The sequence below is a fragment of the Cydia amplana genome, chromosome 8, assembly GCF_948474715.1.
Source record: "Cydia amplana chromosome 8, ilCydAmpl1.1, whole genome shotgun sequence".
Lineage (NCBI taxonomy): Eukaryota > Metazoa > Arthropoda > Insecta > Lepidoptera > Tortricidae > Cydia > Cydia amplana.
The window spans coordinates 17,108,716-17,129,006 of record NC_086076.1 but is presented as its reverse complement, the minus strand read 5'-3'; the positions used below and the strand labels follow the sequence as shown (position 1 = coordinate 17,129,006).

Below are 20,291 nucleotides of genomic sequence, written 5' to 3'. Positions count from 1 at the left end.
ATCGATGCCACTTAACACCGAGCTGACAAGGAGTGCGGGCCGCGTGAAGTGATTAAATAGTGACATTGACTGAGGAGTTCATTTTCCCGGTTAACTTTGCGGTGTGAAGTTTGCAACTTCGCCCAATTAGTTAACCCGAATGATTTAATTTAGAGTATCCGTATTCAGTGTCGAGTGGAAGTTTTAAGCGAAGTTTGAATATCTTTGCACCTTGTTATGACTTACGAGTTGCAATCTAATAAATTTCAACATGTGAAGCGTATAATTTTAATTGGTTATGAACAGTAAGTGACCAACTACCAGCCAGCAACCAACCAGCAACCAGTTGTTCGAGAGATCACTTCAAATTATACTCGTAATTCGTCGACTTCAAATCCAAAATTTTCGAGAGATCAAGTAAACACCTACCTTAGTTTAGATGTAGATTAGTTTTAAGTCAGGTACCCACTGAAAATCAGCGTCATGGCTTGCCGTGGCATTATGCTGAGTGGGGATCCTGTTTAGCATCTAAGTTGTTTGTGTTACTTGTATTGTGTGTTACTTGTACCTGATGCTAAATAAATGTATTTCTTCTTCTTCTTCTTCTTAATTATTTTAATAACACAACGCGTACGTCCCATATTTCTATTTAAGCGCCGAAATGACAGCCCTCACCTCCCAGTAAATCAAAGATGCGTAAATCCATACCGCTCCCTTCACGTTATTATGTCACCGAAGCGATTTATGATCGCGTCTAAGAGATTCACGCGGGGAATATGGTCGAGTACCTATAGTATTTTATACAATCGTGATATAATGGAGAGCTTTTCAGTCGAGTACCGTGTTTAGGCAACGAAGCTTGCTGAGTTGCCTAAGTAAAGGTACGAGATTGAAAAGCTTGATTAAGTATATCACTATTGTATACAATACTTTTTCTACGAGTCAACAAAAAAAATACTTAAAACTAGTAGAAGAATCATATATGTAGGTAAAAAAAACAAAAGTATACAGCTAAGATGCGCGAGCAGCCGCGATACCTTCATACTTGTACGCAACCCGGCCCTCGCGCCCCGCGCCCCTGGCTTGTTGATCAACGACACCTTCTCGTAACTCATGAGGCCGTGGTACTTGCTCCGCGCTTTCGATTGGTCAATTTCATTATAGTTGACTAAACTGTATCGAAATGAATATTATAGTTGACTAAACGGTATCGAAATGAATATCATAGTTGACTAAACTGTATCGAAATAAACATTATAGTTGAGTTGGGGACCCATAGTGAAAAAAGTATGCGATTTCACTTTGGTATACGAAGTCTTAATTCAAGCATTGCAGTCGACGAGTACAAAATAGTACATTATTATCGAGGTTCGGAAGTAGCTACTTGCAGGCTGAGGATTCGTTTTAAACGGACGACCTTGGGAGTCCGTTTAATTGAATCCGAAGCCAGCAAGTAGCCTTCCAGCCGAGTCATATATAGTGCTTTTCTCAAAAATGGTGCAAGAAATAGAAATTTTTACAGAACTTATGGAAGCAACGTTCTAATTTTCCATTAATTTTCACAGAAAAAAATACAACCATTAAAAAAATTAGCTTGCCGCCTTTAAAAAAAAAAAGAAGTGTATTTTTCTGCTGAAAATACGCCAACCTATTTGAGACACCTAAATAGTCGCGGTACCAACATTAAGCCTGTAACAGGCTATCGCACCGCACCGCGACCTTGGAGCGTCGCACCCATAAGTGAGAGCGAGAAACAGATATCTCTTTCTAATAATAATAAGTGCTGATCATCTGTTTGGCTGTTTAAGGGACCTATGCCTTCATTTGATATGGCCATTTGAAGTTTAAAAAAGTTTGGAACTCGTTAAATAATGGAATTTATATGCGACATTGCAGTCCCGAAATCGAGACTGCAATGTTTTTAACTTTTTAATTTTTTGAATGACCATAAACTACGCACTTCGCGACCTATTTTTTAACCGGCAACGTCGACTTTGCCGTTCATTTTTGAGAAAAATAGTATTGAACGCAACTTTCGCGGATTTTCATGTGTTATTTGCCGTGCCGGCCATTTTTCAGTTTGGAGGAATTCAAATGGGAATTGAACAAGGGGAGGATTATACATGGTAAATTATAGAATGAAAAAATATGTCTGAAAAACGATAAACGTTTAGCTTACAAGATATTCCTTACCTACTCACATTTAATGACAACACGAAACTGTTATTAAACCTCTTTTAGGATGACTCTTGATCTGTGCTGCCCCGTACAGTTCACGCGGCGCCCGATAGCGCGACTTTCCTAAACACTAACTAATAACTAAACTACCGATGTACAGTCGGAAAGTTTCCAAAAATTGCGATATTTCCAGGTAATAATTTCGGAATCTTGTATATTTGAATAGGGATCGTAAATAGAAACTTTTTTTTATGAATAATTTCTGAAATTACGAAGATTTTTTTTATTTTACATTTTGGTACCTAATTCCTACACACCTAACCGCCTATCTTATTATATCTTTACTACATAACTCAACCGTAAATAAAGGACCTCATAAGCTGTCAACGTAATGCCATTGAAGCCAGGCCGCGGCCGTAATATGGCGGAATAAATCATGCCTCAAATATTTCCTCAATACGTAATGTTGAATATAAAATCAATTTCGACCGCGGTAAAGACTACGATTTGGGAAAAGGTACAATGAGATTTGCAAGAAAAAAAAATGACACAAATGTTGAAGAGTTATATGAGGATAGGTATTTAAGACTACATGTTAATATTATAAGTTGCTTGCTTACTTACCTACTTACTTTGTTGTTATCAATTCAGCTAAAACATGCCTAAGAATTTTGGAATTAAGTAATTAGCCACTGAATTGTTGTTCTCATAGGTGGGACAACTGCTTTTTTCTTTGCCTTTTCCCAAAAACGGGTCCAAATAAAGTCGCGATGCTCACAAAATAAAATAATTGGTGATCGGAACTAGGCATTTTACACACTCGCATGCATTTTAAATACAAGCTCTAAAAACGGTCACAGGCCACGCTCTGGCTACCACAGTCAATATAATTTAGTGTATTTGCATGGCGACGAGGCGTGGGGTAGCCTCGGCTTCATTTCATTTCATTTCATTTATTGAATGCCAACCATGGTATTACAAGGTGCTTACATATTATAAGCAGCATATTATATTAAAGTCAGACCAAGAAAAGTCTGCAGCGGATTTGATAGCCCACGCAGTGCAAGTGTTATTTACACGTCATAATTTCATAGTAGTTTGACGTTTAAAATAACACTGGCACTGCGAGGGCTGTCAAATCCGCCGCAGACTTTTCTTGGTCTGACTCTATTAAGCTTGGGCGTATATTTTGCTTAGTAATTTTTTGTCCCCGGCTCATGTAGCGGCGGTCACGTGGTGCCCGCCCTACATCACCTAGCTGTCAAAATGGCGGTGTATTCCCATTTGTCCCCACAAATGGGAATACGCCGTAATTTTGACAGTTAAGTACAAGCCTGTCTGCTCGTACAGTTACAAAAGGCAGACTTAATGCTAAAAGTGGAGCTAAATCTCTTCTATTCTCGTCTCCGCCTTAGTGGAAAGGCCATACTCTAATATTCAACCTGCAAGTTGTGTCAATAACAAATTAAGATAACATTGTCAAAGTCCGAAGAGAGCTCTGGGTTAATTCCGTCTCCTTGTTACGTTCATTAGAGCGACTTAGGGAGTTCGCAAACAATTTAGTTGGCAAGTTAACAGCGCTTTAAGCCATATCGCTTCATTGGTGGAACTTCACAGACTAACTTGTAGAATCCAACAGAACATTTATTGGCATTTGAGGTACAGTCGCCATCAGATATATCGGAGCGGTTCAAGTGCTCACAAACATCTGAGCACGCCTCTATTGTCAAGGCGTTAGAGCGCGTGTTCAGATATTTTTGAGCACCTAAGCCGCTCCGATGTATCTGATGGTGATGGCGACCCAATCGCCCGCTGATTTTACCAGTGCAGCTTGTGGCGAGCTGTTGAGGAGTAGCGACCCCACCTACCCGTGTGCTCCTGGGGGAGCTCTGTCACCCGAAAGGTGGGTGGGTGGGACAGGTTCCTCTGCCTCTGTCTTACCTTAGCAGGCCGGCCAGAGTCGCGAGAACTGCGTTCTCGAGCGCAGATATGGAAAATAAGTGGCGAGTTAGCTAATATGTTTAAAGTCCGATGACACCTCTCTACCTTCAGCCCTTATAAGGATCACTCGTGCGTCTGTCTGTCCGACCATTCCCTCCCCCCTTTATCTCCGAAACTACAGGGTCTAAAATTTTGAAAACAATACCAAAATAGTTTTTACCTATACAGGAAAACCTATTAGAAATGTGCAGTCAAGCATGAGTCGGACTTAATGTACGGAACCCTTGGAACGCGAGACCAACTCGCACTTGGCCGATTTTATATACCGTTGTGTTGCCCTTGAGCCATCCTAGATGTCGCTTTTGTGGGGGCCCAGATAGTGGGGGCGAGTCACCGTCTGCAGGAAATAAAATTGCATGTTGTTTTATTAGGCAGGCGTCTGCTATTTTATCCGAGTAGCTCAGTAGTTTGTCCATCGCTATCACCCAATAATCTATTAGTAGTTCATTTTAAATTCCATCAACTCTGAATAGTCCTTACCTTATACCCGTTAGGTTTGAAGTAATAAAAAACCATTCGTTATTTTAAGTTGAAAACTGCCCTCAACATTAATTAGAATACTTTTCGGCACCGGTCAGTTGCGAAAAGTTGATGTGCTTAAACAAATGCCCAAAACAGGGCTGTAATCACACGTTTAATGGTTCCCATAATGACCTCGTAAAGTAGGGTTGCCATACGTCCCGGTTCGCCGGGACATGTCCCGGTTTGAAGCACGGTGTCCCGGCGTCCCGGCCGATAAGGAAATTGTCCCGGTTTAAAAATCATAGTTATTTAGTAGGGGGCTGGACTTGGTAAATAATAATATACCTACATTTCTACGTTTCATATGGCCAAAATAAAAAATAAAATGTTTTATGGTACCTACTTTTACCTAATGTCCAATATCAGTTTCTCAGACACACAATCATTAGATGATTATGTAAATTATGTTATTTTATAGCTTTTAAAGTCTGTAATGTATGTAGAGCTCGAATTTCAGGCTCCCGAGGGCCTAAAACCTCATCAATGGAACTTCGGCCCTCCGAGTAACTCTTAATTGTACATACGACACATATTATTGTTGAGTAACATTTGACGATTGGTTCGTGTTAGAGCCCTGCTTTCTTACAGCTCGACCTTCGACGTTAATTAATTTTTAACAAATATAAACATTTGTTTCAGAAGCTTGGCATTTGCCTCCCATGAAAGCTCACCGCGCTGGTTATAAGTACGCTTCGGGCTTATTTATTAAGTAATGTGAAGATTTCTGAACTCGACCTTCAGCCTCACTTTTTACCTAAATTTTTGGTTTGTCTTCCAAATCTCCTCTTCTTCAGCTTAGCCTTTGACCTCGCTGCGCCAAGCTCGGCCTGCGGTCTCGCTTTTTAATACAATGGACATTGGTTGGCGTCTATGCTCTAGCTGAGCTTATCCTGAAGCACGGCTTCGACCTCGCATGAAAGCTCGCCTCACTGGGGAACTTCGGATTTTTAGACCCGGCCCGGCCTTTTTAACACGCTTTCACAATTTTGGCACAAAAAATTTCGCGCTCGCTGCGCTCGCGTTTTTTTCTGGTTGACATTTTTTGTTGATAGCTTGACTGGTCAATGAATAGTCATTTAAACACATGGAAAATTTATCTCCGAAACTACTGTGCTAAAATCATCATCTTCCTCGCGTTGTCCCGGCATTTTGCCACGGCTCATGGGAGCCTGGGGTCCGCTTGGCAACTAATCCCAGGAATTGGCATAGGCACTAGTTTTTACGAAAGCGACTGCCATCTGACCTTCCAACCCAGAGGGTAAACTAGGCCTTATTGGGATTAGTCCGGTTTCCTCACGATGTTTTCCTTCACCGAAAAGCGACTGGTAAATATCAAATGATATTTCGTACATAAGTTCGGAAAAACTCATTGGTACGAGCCGGGGTTTGAACCCGCGACCTCCGGATTGCAAGTCGCACGCTCTTACCGCTAGGCCACCAGCGCTTCTAGAGACAAACCAAAGAAAGTCTGCAGCGCAATAATTTGACATCGAATTAAAAAACTACATATGGCAATGTTTTTTAAGCAGTCAGTAAACGTCATGCACTATGGTATGTGTTTGTCAAAATCGTTTAAATATTCATTGTGTTTTGTGATGAACGGAATAAACATGGTGAAACCTTACAAAACCGGTGTGCGGGAGTTACTTTTCCGCATGACGAATAATTTTACACTTGTAAAAAGTCAGCACGAGGCGATTCAAGCTAAAAAACGACAATGTTTACAAAATTTGGAGTTGATGACGGGTAAGTGGAATGAAACATCTTAATACTTCACCATATGTACCTACTTAGATAATATAATATTGGTTTAGACTAAGGTTTCACAGCAAATTGAACACACCTAATAGGTATAGGCATACTTATGAACTTCCTCTAACATTTCGAGAAACTCATTGGTACTAGCCGGGTTTTGAGCTCGAACCCACAACCTCCATGCTTATGCTCACGGCATGGGTACCTACTAGTTAAAGCTAAAATTTATTTTTAATATATGTTTATTGTTTTAATGGTTTATTTCGTTTTTCCGAAAACTTTAGTTCGCAAATTGCGGGCAATTTCTCTGTCAATCTAATTAATGGGAGTAAAAGAGAAAGATGCTCGCATATTGAGAACTTCGGTGTTCGCGGTAGGCCCTCTGTACCTATTTACCGCCGTCGCGGATTTTACAAAAGCTTATTAATTTTGATGAAGCCAAATGTCACATTCTCCCAATATTATTTATCAATATTAGTATATGTCTACATATTAATAGTGACATCTATTGTTGGAATGAAATTTATTTTACCATAAAAATTAAGCTGTGCATACAGCTTAATTTAATAAAAATTAAGCTGTGCGTACAGCTTAATTTTTTCATAGACGGTAAATATGGTAGAAATTTCACAAGTATCAAGACTATTTAATCCATTTTCTGTGGTGTTGTCGCATACTGATTTTTAAAAACTACTTTTAATCTAGCGCTGCAGACTTTCTTTGGTCTTACTCTACTACTGTGCTAAAATGTTGAAAAAAAAACACAAAATAGTTCTTTACCTATCGATGACAGGAAAACCTATTAGAAATGTGCAGTCAAGCGTGAGTCGGACTTAATTACTTAGTTTTTGATGCTACCCCTACGGGTTTTTTATAGACATTTCACTCACGTTTCACATGAAAAAATACATTGTTAAAAATTGTGTAATTTACGGAACCCTTAGAACGCGAGTCCGACTCGCACTTGGCCGGTTTTCTTTAAATGTCCCGGTCTGAGTCCCCACACATATGGCAACCATATCGTAAAGTAGTAACTGGGCATTTCTATTCAAAGTTGAACCTCCAACTTTTGTATTAAAATTGGGAATTATTACATTATTTCTACTCAGGATAACGAGCTTTTTTAATTTTTACTGAAAAAAAATCCCCAATTGTCTTGGAACATTTGGTTACGTTTTCAATATATAGGGTGGCCCAAACATAGACGACCAAAATTTTTTTTTATATTCCCCACGTCGTGGGCTATCAGAATATACCCCATGTATGTTAGCCGATTTTTCGTAGTTTTCGAGTTATGAATTTTTGAACTTTGAACTTTTGTTAAGAAATTCCGGGGCGAACCAATTAATTTATTTCAAAAAATATTGAACTTTTTTGAATGGTTCTTTTTGTAACATATTCCCTAACAAACGGCGCAGTTGCTAAAAAAAATCAACATCCTCACTTGGCTGCGACTCGGAAAAAAAGACAGATATTTAAAATTACCTACCTAATTCTAATGTTGTCAGTTTTATTTAGACATTCACATAGAAATCTAACATTTAAGCAATTAACACATTTCAGTAGGTATATCACTAATAGTACCTACAACTTTAAATAGATATGCCCAACGGCCACAAGCCCTTTCATAAATACTCAACTTCCTTTCCGCGGCCGGGAATGTTCATTTTTACCAAAGTTGAATTTATATCAGCAAGATAAAGTGCCGTGCGTTAGCAAAGTTTATTAAGCGAACGGTCGAAATGTGCCCCTATTTAACGTGAGTTATGTTATTCTTGATTACTTGTTTAATGGCCACGTTACTTTCAACATAAATAATACGAAACGGATTCCCAAATTTACTGATATTTTTTTGTGAACGCTTACTACGTTCTAGAGTCCGGCTAAGCTCTAAGTCTAGCACTAGCACCGACTTGAACAGAACAAAATAGTAATACCTGAAAGAGTGCTGAAAGTCAAAGTCAAAAGCATTTATTGCGATCATATTACATAATATTATTAAATTAGTAGTATTAGTAGCGTCTAGGTACTCTAAATATTGAAAAATAAGATAATCATATCATCATATCTAATGATTAAGATCATATTTACTTCGGCATTTTACAATATGTACCTATTCGACAAAAAGCGACCAAACGATAAGCTTCATAAAATTTTGTAGGTAAGGTAAAACAGATAAAAATAATGCATTACAGATTACCTCATAGTATCTAATGTAGATTGTCTTACTAATGTTCGACCTGAAGTTCGTACAGATGTAGTGGTCATGTAACAAACGAGAAAACTTGTACCGTGAGTAGATCGCGTTAATGTGCTCACATAAACTGTTAGTGGCGAGTCAGAGAGTGCAGAACATACATCGGACTTGGTTAGGTACAAAATATCTTATTTATGTAGGAATGGGGTGTCGCTTAGGCTTTGTTGGAAGCGTAGTTTAACTTCAGAGGATACGGGACTTGGCGAGTTACAGTTTTTTTTAAATAATCCAAACAGTTGTGTTCGACAATTGGACTTAGTAATTTTAAAATATAGACAGATCGCTATGCGAAAATGACAGAGGCTGACGGCCCGATGCGAACAAAACAATAGAATTCAAACAATGTTCGAATTGGGCCGTGAGTTATTTTTACACACCTTTATTTAGCTTCACTGCGTATATTTCTGCTGTGTGCTTAAAATCTTGTTTCCATATCTCACTCCTTTAGCTTGAAATGATAGCTGTACAGGCGGCCTAGCCAAGGTGACAATCGCTATCGCTTCGCCATCGAATCGCTTTGTGTCTCTCTATCACTCTTCCATATTAGTGCGACAGTGACAGTTGCGTTTCGATCGCTACGGAGCATAAGCGATTGGCACGTTGGCTACGCGGCCTGGGTCGTGTAAGAAGTGGCTTTAATAATGGGCTATTTGTATTGATTTTTCTTAGTCGATTTTTAAAAGGTAGCTTTTTAGTTTTTTTTTTTTGAAGTTTGGCACGGATGTTAGTGTGGGATGCTGCGTAGACACACTGGCACCGTCCCACCTCCAACGGACTAATATAAAAGCAGGCGGGGCGGCGGAAACGCCGAAATTTTAAAACGTAACAAATATAAGAGCCTCGGTAGAGAGTACCATTTTGTACCATTTGGAGTTGAAACTCTAGGTCCATGGGGTCCCAGCGCGCATAAGTTGTTCGCAGAAATCGCGAAGCGTCTGGCTGACGTAACTGGCCGCGTAGCCAAAGTACCAATCGCTAACGCTCCGTAGCGATCGAAACGCAACTGTCCCTGTCGCACTAATGTGGAAGAGTGATAGAGAGACTCAAAGCGATTCGATGGCGAAGCGATAGCGATTGTCACCTTGGCTAGGCCGCCTGATGACCGAAGAGCTGGCGGCTACCTCGCACAACGTATCAGCATTGCGATACAGCGAGAAAATGTCGCCAGCATCCTTGGTACAATGCCTTAAGGGCCTATTTTAGATTTATTTAAGCTAGTTTTTACTGTATGTACCACTGTATATATCTTGTTTGTAAATAAATAAATGTATCCCTGTCAAAAAAAAGGTAAAAGTACAATACAGTATTTAGATTTTCGAACAACTTCCCGTCCGCTAAAACAGTAAAATAATCTTCTTCTATTTTTTATTTGAGTATGTCCATACTGAAGAACTTCCCGTACTATTTTTGGTACATTTTGTCTAATTCCACACTTATACCAGCTGACTACAAAAAATCATAACTAAATAAGCGCAAGTCACGATAATATAAGTGTTAAAATTACTCATAGGTACAACTCTAGTACCACATTTGGACCTAAATACATATATGTGTATCATCGCCCGTTCTGTTAACTAACAATACGCAACTCTATTGCAAAGACATAGGGTCCACCGATGATAATTAAGAGTGTTTTTCTTAGTACCATCTGCTGTAAGAGCAGAATAATACGAATAACTAACCACAAGTCACTATGACTATCGTATGTAGATACGCTATTTTGGTACAACGTATCACGGTTAAAATATCAATGATGGCGTATGCGCCAAAAAACTGTGTAGGTACTTACGCCCTTTTTGTTCAGCTAGAAACAACTTATCAATGGGTTTATAAAAATAGCAATGAACAGAGATTGTTATTTGGTGACGGACGCTGGTTGCGAACAAACGTTAGTATCTCAATAAATATTTACTTTTGGTTGTTTTGGTAAATAATTCTGCCAAATGTATTTCATTTTGCCAAAAGGCCGCGTGGCGATATAATAATGGAATCATAATATATTATAATGAATTCATATAATAATTTGTATGATTTCCTAACCTAACGGTTACAAATAATTTTTGGATTAGCTCTCGGAAAGCTCGTTTCAGTGAAATGGAACAGCTAATGATGAGCATAAAAATGGCATTTTAATCTGTGTAATCGCGCAATCAGAATACTAATGTTTATTTTGCCGTTCCGCGATTAAAAAAAAACTTAATTAACTTACAATACAACTTAATTTAAAACAGATAAATCTGTAGAATAAGGTAATCTACGAACCTAATTTACTCAATTTTTTTTTTTCAGATGGTCAAGTTGTACAAATTAGACGCGAGCCCACCGGCTAGGGCGTGCATGGTTGCTTGTGAGCTGTTCAGCGTCCCCGTTGAGCTGATCGAGGTTGATTTTGGGGAGGGAGAGCATTTAAAACCCGAATATTTGAAGGTAAGGGCCAGTTGCACCATCCACTCTTGACAGACTGATTATTTGATCAACGGCAATCGGCTGACAAACTATGAAACTTCTCATATAATAAAATTTAGCGAACGCTTTAACGGTGACAGACAGTTTGGTGCAACCGACGCTAAGTTAGCCAAAAAACTGTTCTTTAAATGACCTTTTATAACCGGTCGTTCGCTATTGGCTGTGTGCGATAGTGGGACATTCTTAGAGGCAAAGGGACCATTATTAGGGAAAGTTTTATCAAATTTTATTTTTTATTTTAATTTTTAATTTTTCTTTTTATAACTCCAGATCATGGCCCCGACGGAAGACCAGCGCTAACCTAGCCAGGCTAGCACCATGCTGAGTCGGGACCATTTTGTGACTTTGTTGTTATGTTGCCTGTTATTTTCTTTACTTATTTTTGGTCACGAATAAACGCTCTCTATTCTATTCTATTCTATTCTAAATCAACTTCCAATACCTACGTTTTTTTTTCAGAAAAATCCTTTACATACCGTACCTGTTCTGGAAGACGGCAGTGTGGTCATAAACGACAGGTATGTGAGAAGCACAGGAGCCGTTTGAAAACTTTTAAAATCGCATCTTGAATTGATATATTCATATTAATATAGAAGAAGACATTACTAGCAGTGTCGCACCATAACGCTTTGCACCTGCAAGAGGCATTGGAAGTCCAGTTTGAACACTGAGATATTGAAAATTATCTTTCATATTATTTGTAACTAACTGAATGCCCCCTCTCCTAGGCTTATAGTCACTCATCGTCATCATTGTGTGCGGCGCGTCATAGTGAACCTTCTCGCAATTGAACCTTCACGAAGATTGATTGAGCTGTAGCTGAGCGTCAGTTGACGTCTTGGCGGACAAAGCGTTAACAAGTCACTTTAACTCCTGTCTTTTGTTCCAGCCATGCCATCTTAATGTACCTCGCAGATGTATACGGCGAGCAAGAATCCTTCTACCCGAAGGACCCGAAACAGAGGGCTCTCGTCAACCAGAAACTCTTCTTCAACAGCACCATTTTGTTCATCAGGCTGCGAAACATATCGGTATTTATATCATCTACGTCCCTACTGTCTGTGTCTGTCTGCTTGTCAGTCTACACGCATAAATCGCTGGTCTAATTTTGTTGATATAAATAGAATCTTCCTTTTGCCTGACGTTCAATATAATTTGCCCAATTGCACAACAAAATTAAATACTCGTATCTACATATTATGCTTAATTCTGATATCACATCTAATTATCAATCCTTTCATCTATTAGAATCTTTTAGCTGATTAGATATTAATATCGTCAGTCATTACTTAAATTTAATGATGACACACACTCTAATTATAAATATGATTCGAGTACCTACTCGTATTGTTTTTACCTCTACTATTTCTCTAACACTTTAGCATCAACACTAACTCAACTCCATAATACAAGTTTTGACACCTTGACACGAACGACAAAATGAAAAAATATACGACTATCTTTTAGGGCAAAAGGGTAATAAAATAATAATATGGATCGAAAGGATAACTTAAAAGCAATGTTACTTCTTCCGCAGTTCCCCCTATTCATGGAAGGAATCACGGAGATCCCTAAAAAGAAGCTCGACGCCATCGAGGAGGCGTACGGCTTCCTTGAGGAGTTCCTGACCCGGACCAAGTATCTGGCTGGTGATAATATCACCATAGCCGACATTGCGGCGTACGCTACAGTCACTGGGCTCGTTGTAATTCTGGAGCACAACGCTCAAAAGTAAGTATTCCACATCAAAATTCATTAAAAAAAAACGTCAATTTATAAAAAATGCAATTATATTGAATTTGTTTTTATTGAATGTCCTAAACAAAATCAACGAAAAAGAATATCCACCACGCAGCCTTCGTCTCGTACCTTCTAGCTAAGAAATGTAAATTAGCCACATCATAGTTCGTCCAAATAAAATAACTGTCACGAATGCGCTGAATATACCTATGCATAACTGTGCCTTAACTAATGTTTAATCCAAATACTTACTACATATTAATTAATTAATACATATTAAATGCTTCTGTTTGATAATCTTACGTAGGTATTAGGATTTGAACTTATTAGTACAATCTTATTTCGGTTGTTCGTAACAAAACAGATGCTAAAGTAGGTAACAGATAAAGGCAAAGCTTATATCTATGTTTAGTAAATACGTGATTTCAAATCAAATTATGATGTTCCTAAGAAGGCAAGACTTAATTTAAATATGTTGTCTTTTACAGATACCCTAAAACGCAGGCGTGGCTAAAGGATCTAGAAAAACTCCCATACGTTCAAAAGGGCAACGCAAAAGGTGCCGAGGAGTATAGGCAGTTGGTTAAATCCAAACTTGGTTAAGCTTTAACAGATCCAATGGAGTGTTCTGTTTTGTGCGTAATATGATAATTGTGTGTTTTTATTTTGACTGAAATAAATAATAATATAAACAACAATAAACAACCACGGCACGATTCGAGCTTTAAAATACGTCAAATAACGCAAATATTACGATATGGATTAGATATGTCACTGTCAAAAGTGACGTTTTTGTTTGAAGAAACATAAACTTAAAGTTCGAATCGGGCCGCCAATATATATCTATTTTAATATTTTACTCTCCTTATCGCATCTAAATTTCGAAACTTAAGTTTATTAGAGAAAAAATAATTCATAATCCCGAGGCTACTTATTTTCAACGAGAAAATACCGCAAGCATCATGGGCACCTTCGGACCAGTTATAAAGTGAATTGATATATTTTATCGTAGGTGAACTAACGTAAAGACAAACATATTTATCCAACGATATCCGGATAATTTGGATGATAAGCTGTGGTAGCCTCAACCTATTATAGAAAAAAAAGGAAGTAAGTACATTAGAATACCCATTTCCTCATTATTAATCAAATATACCTACCTAATAAATAATTAATCATTTCGAATCACAATTGCAAAGTTAATACCGATTATAGATATGTAAGAGTGTTAGGTACTCTTAGTAGGTACCACCACCACCTGCTATAATATACCGGCCAAATGCGAGTCGGACTCGCGTTCCAAGGATTCCGTACATTAAGTTCGACTCACGCTTGACTGCACATTTCTAATAGGTTTTCCTATCATCTACAAGTAAAGAACTATTTTGTGTATTTTATTCAAAATTTTAGACCCAGCAGTTTCGGAGATAAAGGTGGGGGAATTGTCATTTATTGCCTATTTTCTTAAATAACTTCTAACCTATGTATTTCAAAATGATAAAAAAATATACATTTAAAATTCTCAAAATGAGTTCTTTGATAACACGATATACCTAGTTTGAAGAACTTTATTTTTTAACTTTCTCATTTACCTCCAAAAGTGGCCCCCATGTTTAAAATGTATTTGTTTATGTTACATGTCCATCTTTGGGTCAGCAATTTACATATGTGTACCAAATTTCAATTTAATTGGTGCAGTACCTAGTTTCCGAAAAAATAGGATGTGACAGACGGACAGACAGACAGACGCACGAGTGATCCTATACGGGTTCCGTTTTTTCCTTTTGAGGTACGGAACCCTAATAAGAGAAAAATAATCACCAATAGGCACCTAACTAATTGCAAGTCACTATGACCATCGTGTGTAGAGATACGCGATTATTGTGCAACTAGTATTATTACGGTTAAAATATCAATAATGGCGTATGCACCGTAAAACTGCCCATTGTTACGCCCCTTCTGTTCAGATGGAAACAACTTATGAAGCGGACTATAAACTAACAAAGATTCACTGATTGTTACTTGGTGACGGACGCTGGTAGCGAACAAACGTGAGTCTCTCTCAATAAAATTTAAAGTAAATAAATAAATATTATATTCACTTTTTAACCGGCTTGAAAACTTATTAAAAAGGATCTTCATCGGGATCTTTGTTTTTCACTGATTTAAACTCTCACGATTTTTACACATTATTAAATTGTACAACGGGACTTAATCGCGTAAGTATCTAAGTTTTAAGATTTGCCTCCGACGTTTCGAGGACGGCGTTGTCCCTGTGGTCTCGGAGAGGAGACTGGCTTAAGTCCCGTTAAGTCGCGATTAAGTCTCGTTGTACAATTTAATAATCTTTGGGTTTTTTTTTGTAATGTTTTGATGACAGATTGATTTTAAATATCAAATGTGAAATGTCATCAAATACTTAGAATGAGTTTTGCAATGTTATGGTTGTTATGCTTCGTGGGGCTGGGGCAATTTAGTAGGTAATAAATTTATTTTTAATGAATTAGCCCTCGGAAAGCAATCGGCGAAGTGGTACAGCTAATGAAAAGCATAAAAATTGCATATGAATCTGTGTAGTGATGACAGTTCTCATTTTATACACTTATTTGGATAGTTAGGATAATAAAAATTATATATACAAATACAAATAAATACAAATACAAATTCCCACAATACCAGCTGAGCCTAGTGTATCACTGTACTGCTTTTATTGAAATTTCTGTAGTTCTTGAAATAAATAGATTCTTTTTTTTTAATTTAGGTATGAACATTTCGCTAGTCTAATAACAAAACAAGTAAAAAAATAGGTAGACAAAGCTTAAGAATAAGACAACACCTAATAATCTAAAAGTCGGTGTTTTCTTTTCTTTTTTGTACAGATGGTCAAGCTGTACAAATTGGACCCGAGCCCCCCGGCTAGGGCGTGCATGGTTGCCTGTGAGCTCTTCAACGTCCCCGTTGAGCTGGTTAACGTCAACCTTTTGGAGGGAGAACATTTAAAACCTGAATTTTTGAAGGTAAGGGTCAAATGTCTCATCGTCATTATTTATTTAGAAATTTAATTCAGGCAACAAGGCCCAAATTACAAATACCTTACAGACTAACAAACATATGTATTTTATAAACTTAAAACTAAACACTAAAACGGCGTGGCTCCGTTGCATCGGCTGCTCCTGTGTCGGATTCGGCAGTTTGCCCCGGAACCTCCGAAATACGACACCCTTCGGCCAGAAGTCGGCGCACTCGATGGTCCCCTGCAGCGGCCGCGGCACGCGCACCACAAAAGAGTTGAAGTGCACGTAGTGGCGCGATCGAAGCTGGAACACCCTCAGGTGTAACCGGTCTTCTAGTGTACATACTCCACCACTTCAGCAGCCGTGGCGGTGTAATGCAAGCGCGATACGTAGGTACAGCGCCTTACTCGGTGTAGCAATCCGCAAGCCAGAATTAGCCGGTTCAGCGGTACCACACTGAGTCTTACGAGGCGCCGTGCCAAATATATATATCAGCCAAAACGCAGTGCTCTTCGTGTATCTTAAAGGCCTTATATGTATATGTATGTATGTAAAAACTTTATTGTATATAAGACAGGTTAAGATACAATTAAATAGAAAGTATACAATGTATAAAGGCGAACCTGTCCGTATAAGGGATCTCTTCTTTAACTACTTTAACACTTAAGGGCCACTTGCACCATTCACTAACCCGGGGTTAACCGATTAAACCTGGAGTTACCATGTTTACCAGTACAATCTGACACCGGGTTAACGGTTTAACCGATTAACCCCGGGTTAGTGGGATGGTGCAAGTGGCGCTAAGTGATATTTATGTTTTTATTTTCAGAAAAATCCATTACACACCGTACCTGTTCTGGAAGACGGCAGTTTGGTGATACACGAAAGGTATATGGAAACACAGTCGCTTACCTATTTTACAGATATTATTTTGATTTGATGTCAGTACCATCGCCCACACTGTTAACTGACAGTTCGTAAACCTGGTTACAAAAGGCGCTGTTTGTGCGACAGTGTCTCGCCACCACACATAGCATTCGTAACCCAAGGGCCACGGAACGCTGACACTACCTTTCCACAGAGGCGGAGATTGTTTTTAACCCGGCGGAATGGAGATGTGGATTACAACCAATTCTATTGGTTGATTCCCGCATGTTTCCTCTAATCTTCGCTCATCACCATTGGCAGTGTTGGCACACACTTATTAAAACAAATGCATGGTGATGGTAGGTCGGTGGCAATGGCAACATCGAGCGTGCAAGCTCGGAGCGCGCGTTTCGTGGCCGAGGCATAAGTAATTATCATTGGAAAACCAGTTTGAACTTGGAATTTGTAGAGCAAGAACGTAAACAATTGGAGGCGTATTCTGGTTATAATAACAGGTTATACATTTGATCGGGCTTTATGGAAACGGTACAGAAATCAAATTCCTCAACTGTACTCGTACGTACGAGATGCATTGCAAGCCATCATGACAAATCAAGTTCGACGTCATGTAATACTGGGTAGAGTAACCTTGGCGCGACAATTGCCTGTTATTACGTTACGATTGTGCAATCGTTTACATTGTTAAGCGGAGGATAACGCAAAATTGTAGTTATAAAATAAAGAATAGAGATATACAACTGAAAATACTTGAAAATACATTTTCCCTTGATTAAAACGTTTTAATCAAGGGAAAATGTAGTTCAGTTGTATATCGTTACCCTGCGTACGTACCATAGCAGTATATTTGTTGTCTGAAGTAGCTAGTGATAATAGCCGAGGGATATATTATGACGAACAAAATTTTAAACGGAAATATGTTTACAGTACATATGGGGCGTAAAATAGCACTTTTCGTGCCATAAACTTTAAAGTGCCCTATGTACTGTAAATCGTTGTTCGATACACGTGCGAATAGGTAATTCGCAACTCGTGTCGATTTAAAACACTCCCTTCGGTCGTGTTTTAATTTATCGCCACTCGTTTTGAATTTCCTCTTTTTCGCACTTGTATCGAAAATAACTATTTCATAGTAATAATCGAGATAAAAGATAAAAACCCGCACATGTCCATATCTTCCGTTGGAAGTTTTGTTCGCCACATCTTTTGTTTCCTTCTAATTTCCTGGCTTTAGCCCCCTCTTAAGAAGTTGCTGTTAGTGCAAAAAATCCATTACGTCACCTGCGTCGGAACGCGAAGTAGGTATCTTATGTGTTATTACCAGTTTTTATACTTACATGATAATTTGGTACATATTACATTTAGGCATTAACACGTGGAAAATACTAACTGTAAGATAATACAAAAAATGAATGCTTTTAAATATTTATTATTCGAAATCATCACTTCAAAGTCAATTCAACATGAGGACACACCTCAAAATATGCACCCAATCATTTTGCCACTCTTATCGATAAAATGCAATTTTGTCATTAATTTTTGTCGTCACCACACCACCTCTAAAAAGCTCTCTATGGTGTGTGGTGTGGTATGTGGTAGTGAGGTCGTGTGTAGTGAAAAATAAATAAATAAAAATAAATAATAAATATTGGGGGACATCTTACACAGATCAACCTAGCCCCAAACTAAGCAAATCTTGTACTATGAGTACTAGGCGACGATATACATAAATGTAATTTTAAACTCCTGACTTGTTTCAGCCATGCCGCTTTGATGTACCTCGCAGATGTATACGGCAAACAAGAATCCTTCTACCCGAAGGACCCGAAACAGAGGGCTCTCGTCAACCAAAAACTTTTCTTCAACAGCACCATTTTATTCCCGAGACTGCGAAACATAACGGTATTTATAACAAAGTAACTCTCTCTGTTTGTCAGTCTGCCTCTTCAAGCTTAAACAGTTGAACCAATTTATTAAAAATCTAGTATGGAGAAGATAGTTTAAATTCCGGGGTGAGACAGGATAGTTTTTATCACGGAAATCATTTAGTTAACTAAAACAAAACTAATTTAGGTCCAGTTGCACTAACGACGACTGTCTAATGGAAAGAAACTATGACCCTATACAATAAAAATTTTTTTTACCACTCAGTGGTGGTTTAATTCCAGCATCTTCCGTGAACTTAAAACTGCAACTTAAAATCAATGTCAATTATTTTGCAGTACCCTTTAATAATTGAAGGAATCACGGAGGTCCCTCAAAAGAGTTTCGACGCTATCGAGGAGGCGTACGGCTTCCTTGAGGAGTTCCTGACCCGGACCAAGTATCTGGCTGGTGATAATATCACCATCGCTGACATCGCAGCGTACCCGACGGTCACTAGCCTTCTTATACTTCTGGAGCTCAACGGTCAAAAGTAAGGGTTATGTCACAGAATAAATCATAGTAGGTACTAGGTAGTACAGAAGATTCACTCTCTAACAAAACGCGTCTATTACGACAGATATGACCGCTAAGCGCGAGCAGGCATCCCGGGCGTCCGTTCCGTAGCGTTGCGCGGCAAAGTGTTCCGAAAAGAATGTTGTTTTCAATTATTTCATACAAATTATACCTCACTCACAGCTTTCAAACAGCCTGCCAGTATACGACAGTATATTAAAAAGTAGACATACTTTAAATATTTCTAGGCATAGTAAACCTTCATTTTTAACTACGTAAAAAGGGGGGTGTTATAAGTTTTGTCTGTGTGTCTATCTGTGGCAAACCTATTAATGCCGGCTACACACGTTAACTATAAATCGTAGCGATTAATCTGTGCAGTCCGATTTGCGCAGTTTTATCTACCGTGTGTATGACAAATCGTTGTCGAGTACCGTAACGATTTGTCATACACACGGTAGATGAAACTGCGCAAATCGGACTGCACAGATTAATCGCTACGATTTATAGTTAACGTGTGTAGCCGGGGTTAGTTGCCTTTTAGCTAGCGGTGGTATTGAGAGATATGTTTTAACAAAATCAATTCATTGATCTGGGGTTTTTTATTTATTTAATAATGTTATATTTTACAGATACCCCAAAACGCAGGCGTGGCTAAAGGATCTAGAGAAACGGCCATACGTTCAAAAGGGCAACGCAAAAGGTCTTGAGGATATAAAACATTTTATTAAATCGAAACTTCCTTAAGCTAAAGCAGATCAATGGAGTGTTGTGCTCTTACGTAACATGACAATTGTATGTTTTTATTTATTTATTTAAGGTCGCTTTTTAACAACAAAGGTTAAATTTATTTTATCTCAAATAAATAATTATTAATTTATCAGAATATATTTTAGGGCTCATTTAGACGGTGCGATTACATTGCGGTATTTGACCTATCAAAGCATCGACTGAATTGTAGTAATCTGAATGGTCCGCAATGTAACTAAAATCGCATGCGAGTACGCGCGCCGTCTAAATGAGCCCTTATTATTTTACTCTCCTTGTCTAAATCG

The 20,291-nt window shown here is 38.4% G+C and overlaps 2 protein-coding genes and 1 long non-coding RNA gene across 3 annotated transcripts in view; all 3 read left to right on the top strand.

Annotated features, from left to right (window-relative positions):
* The window catches only part of LOC134650165 (uncharacterized), a 74,240-nt gene that overhangs the window by 30,370 nt on the left and 23,579 nt on the right, over window positions 1-20,291 (top strand). The gene's annotated exons all lie outside the window — the stretch shown is intronic.
* On the top strand, window positions 10,565-13,542 carry LOC134650109 (glutathione S-transferase 1-like). The gene is made up of 6 exons (XM_063504943.1): window positions 10,565-10,580; window positions 10,982-11,119; window positions 11,618-11,676; window positions 12,048-12,189; window positions 12,696-12,889; window positions 13,387-13,542. Exons 2-6 carry the CDS (start codon window positions 10,982-10,984, stop codon window positions 13,499-13,501), a joined length of 648 nt encoding a protein of 215 aa, XP_063361013.1. The 5' UTR covers window positions 10,565-10,580; the 3' UTR covers window positions 13,502-13,542.
* On the top strand, window positions 14,908-20,004 carry LOC134650108 (glutathione S-transferase 1-like). Its single transcript, XM_063504941.1, has 6 exons — window positions 14,908-14,949; window positions 15,778-15,915; window positions 16,742-16,800; window positions 18,558-18,699; window positions 19,020-19,213; window positions 19,869-20,004. The coding sequence occupies exons 2-6, from the start codon at window positions 15,778-15,780 to the stop codon at window positions 19,981-19,983; spliced, it is 648 nt and encodes a 215-aa protein (XP_063361011.1). The 5' UTR covers window positions 14,908-14,949; the 3' UTR covers window positions 19,984-20,004.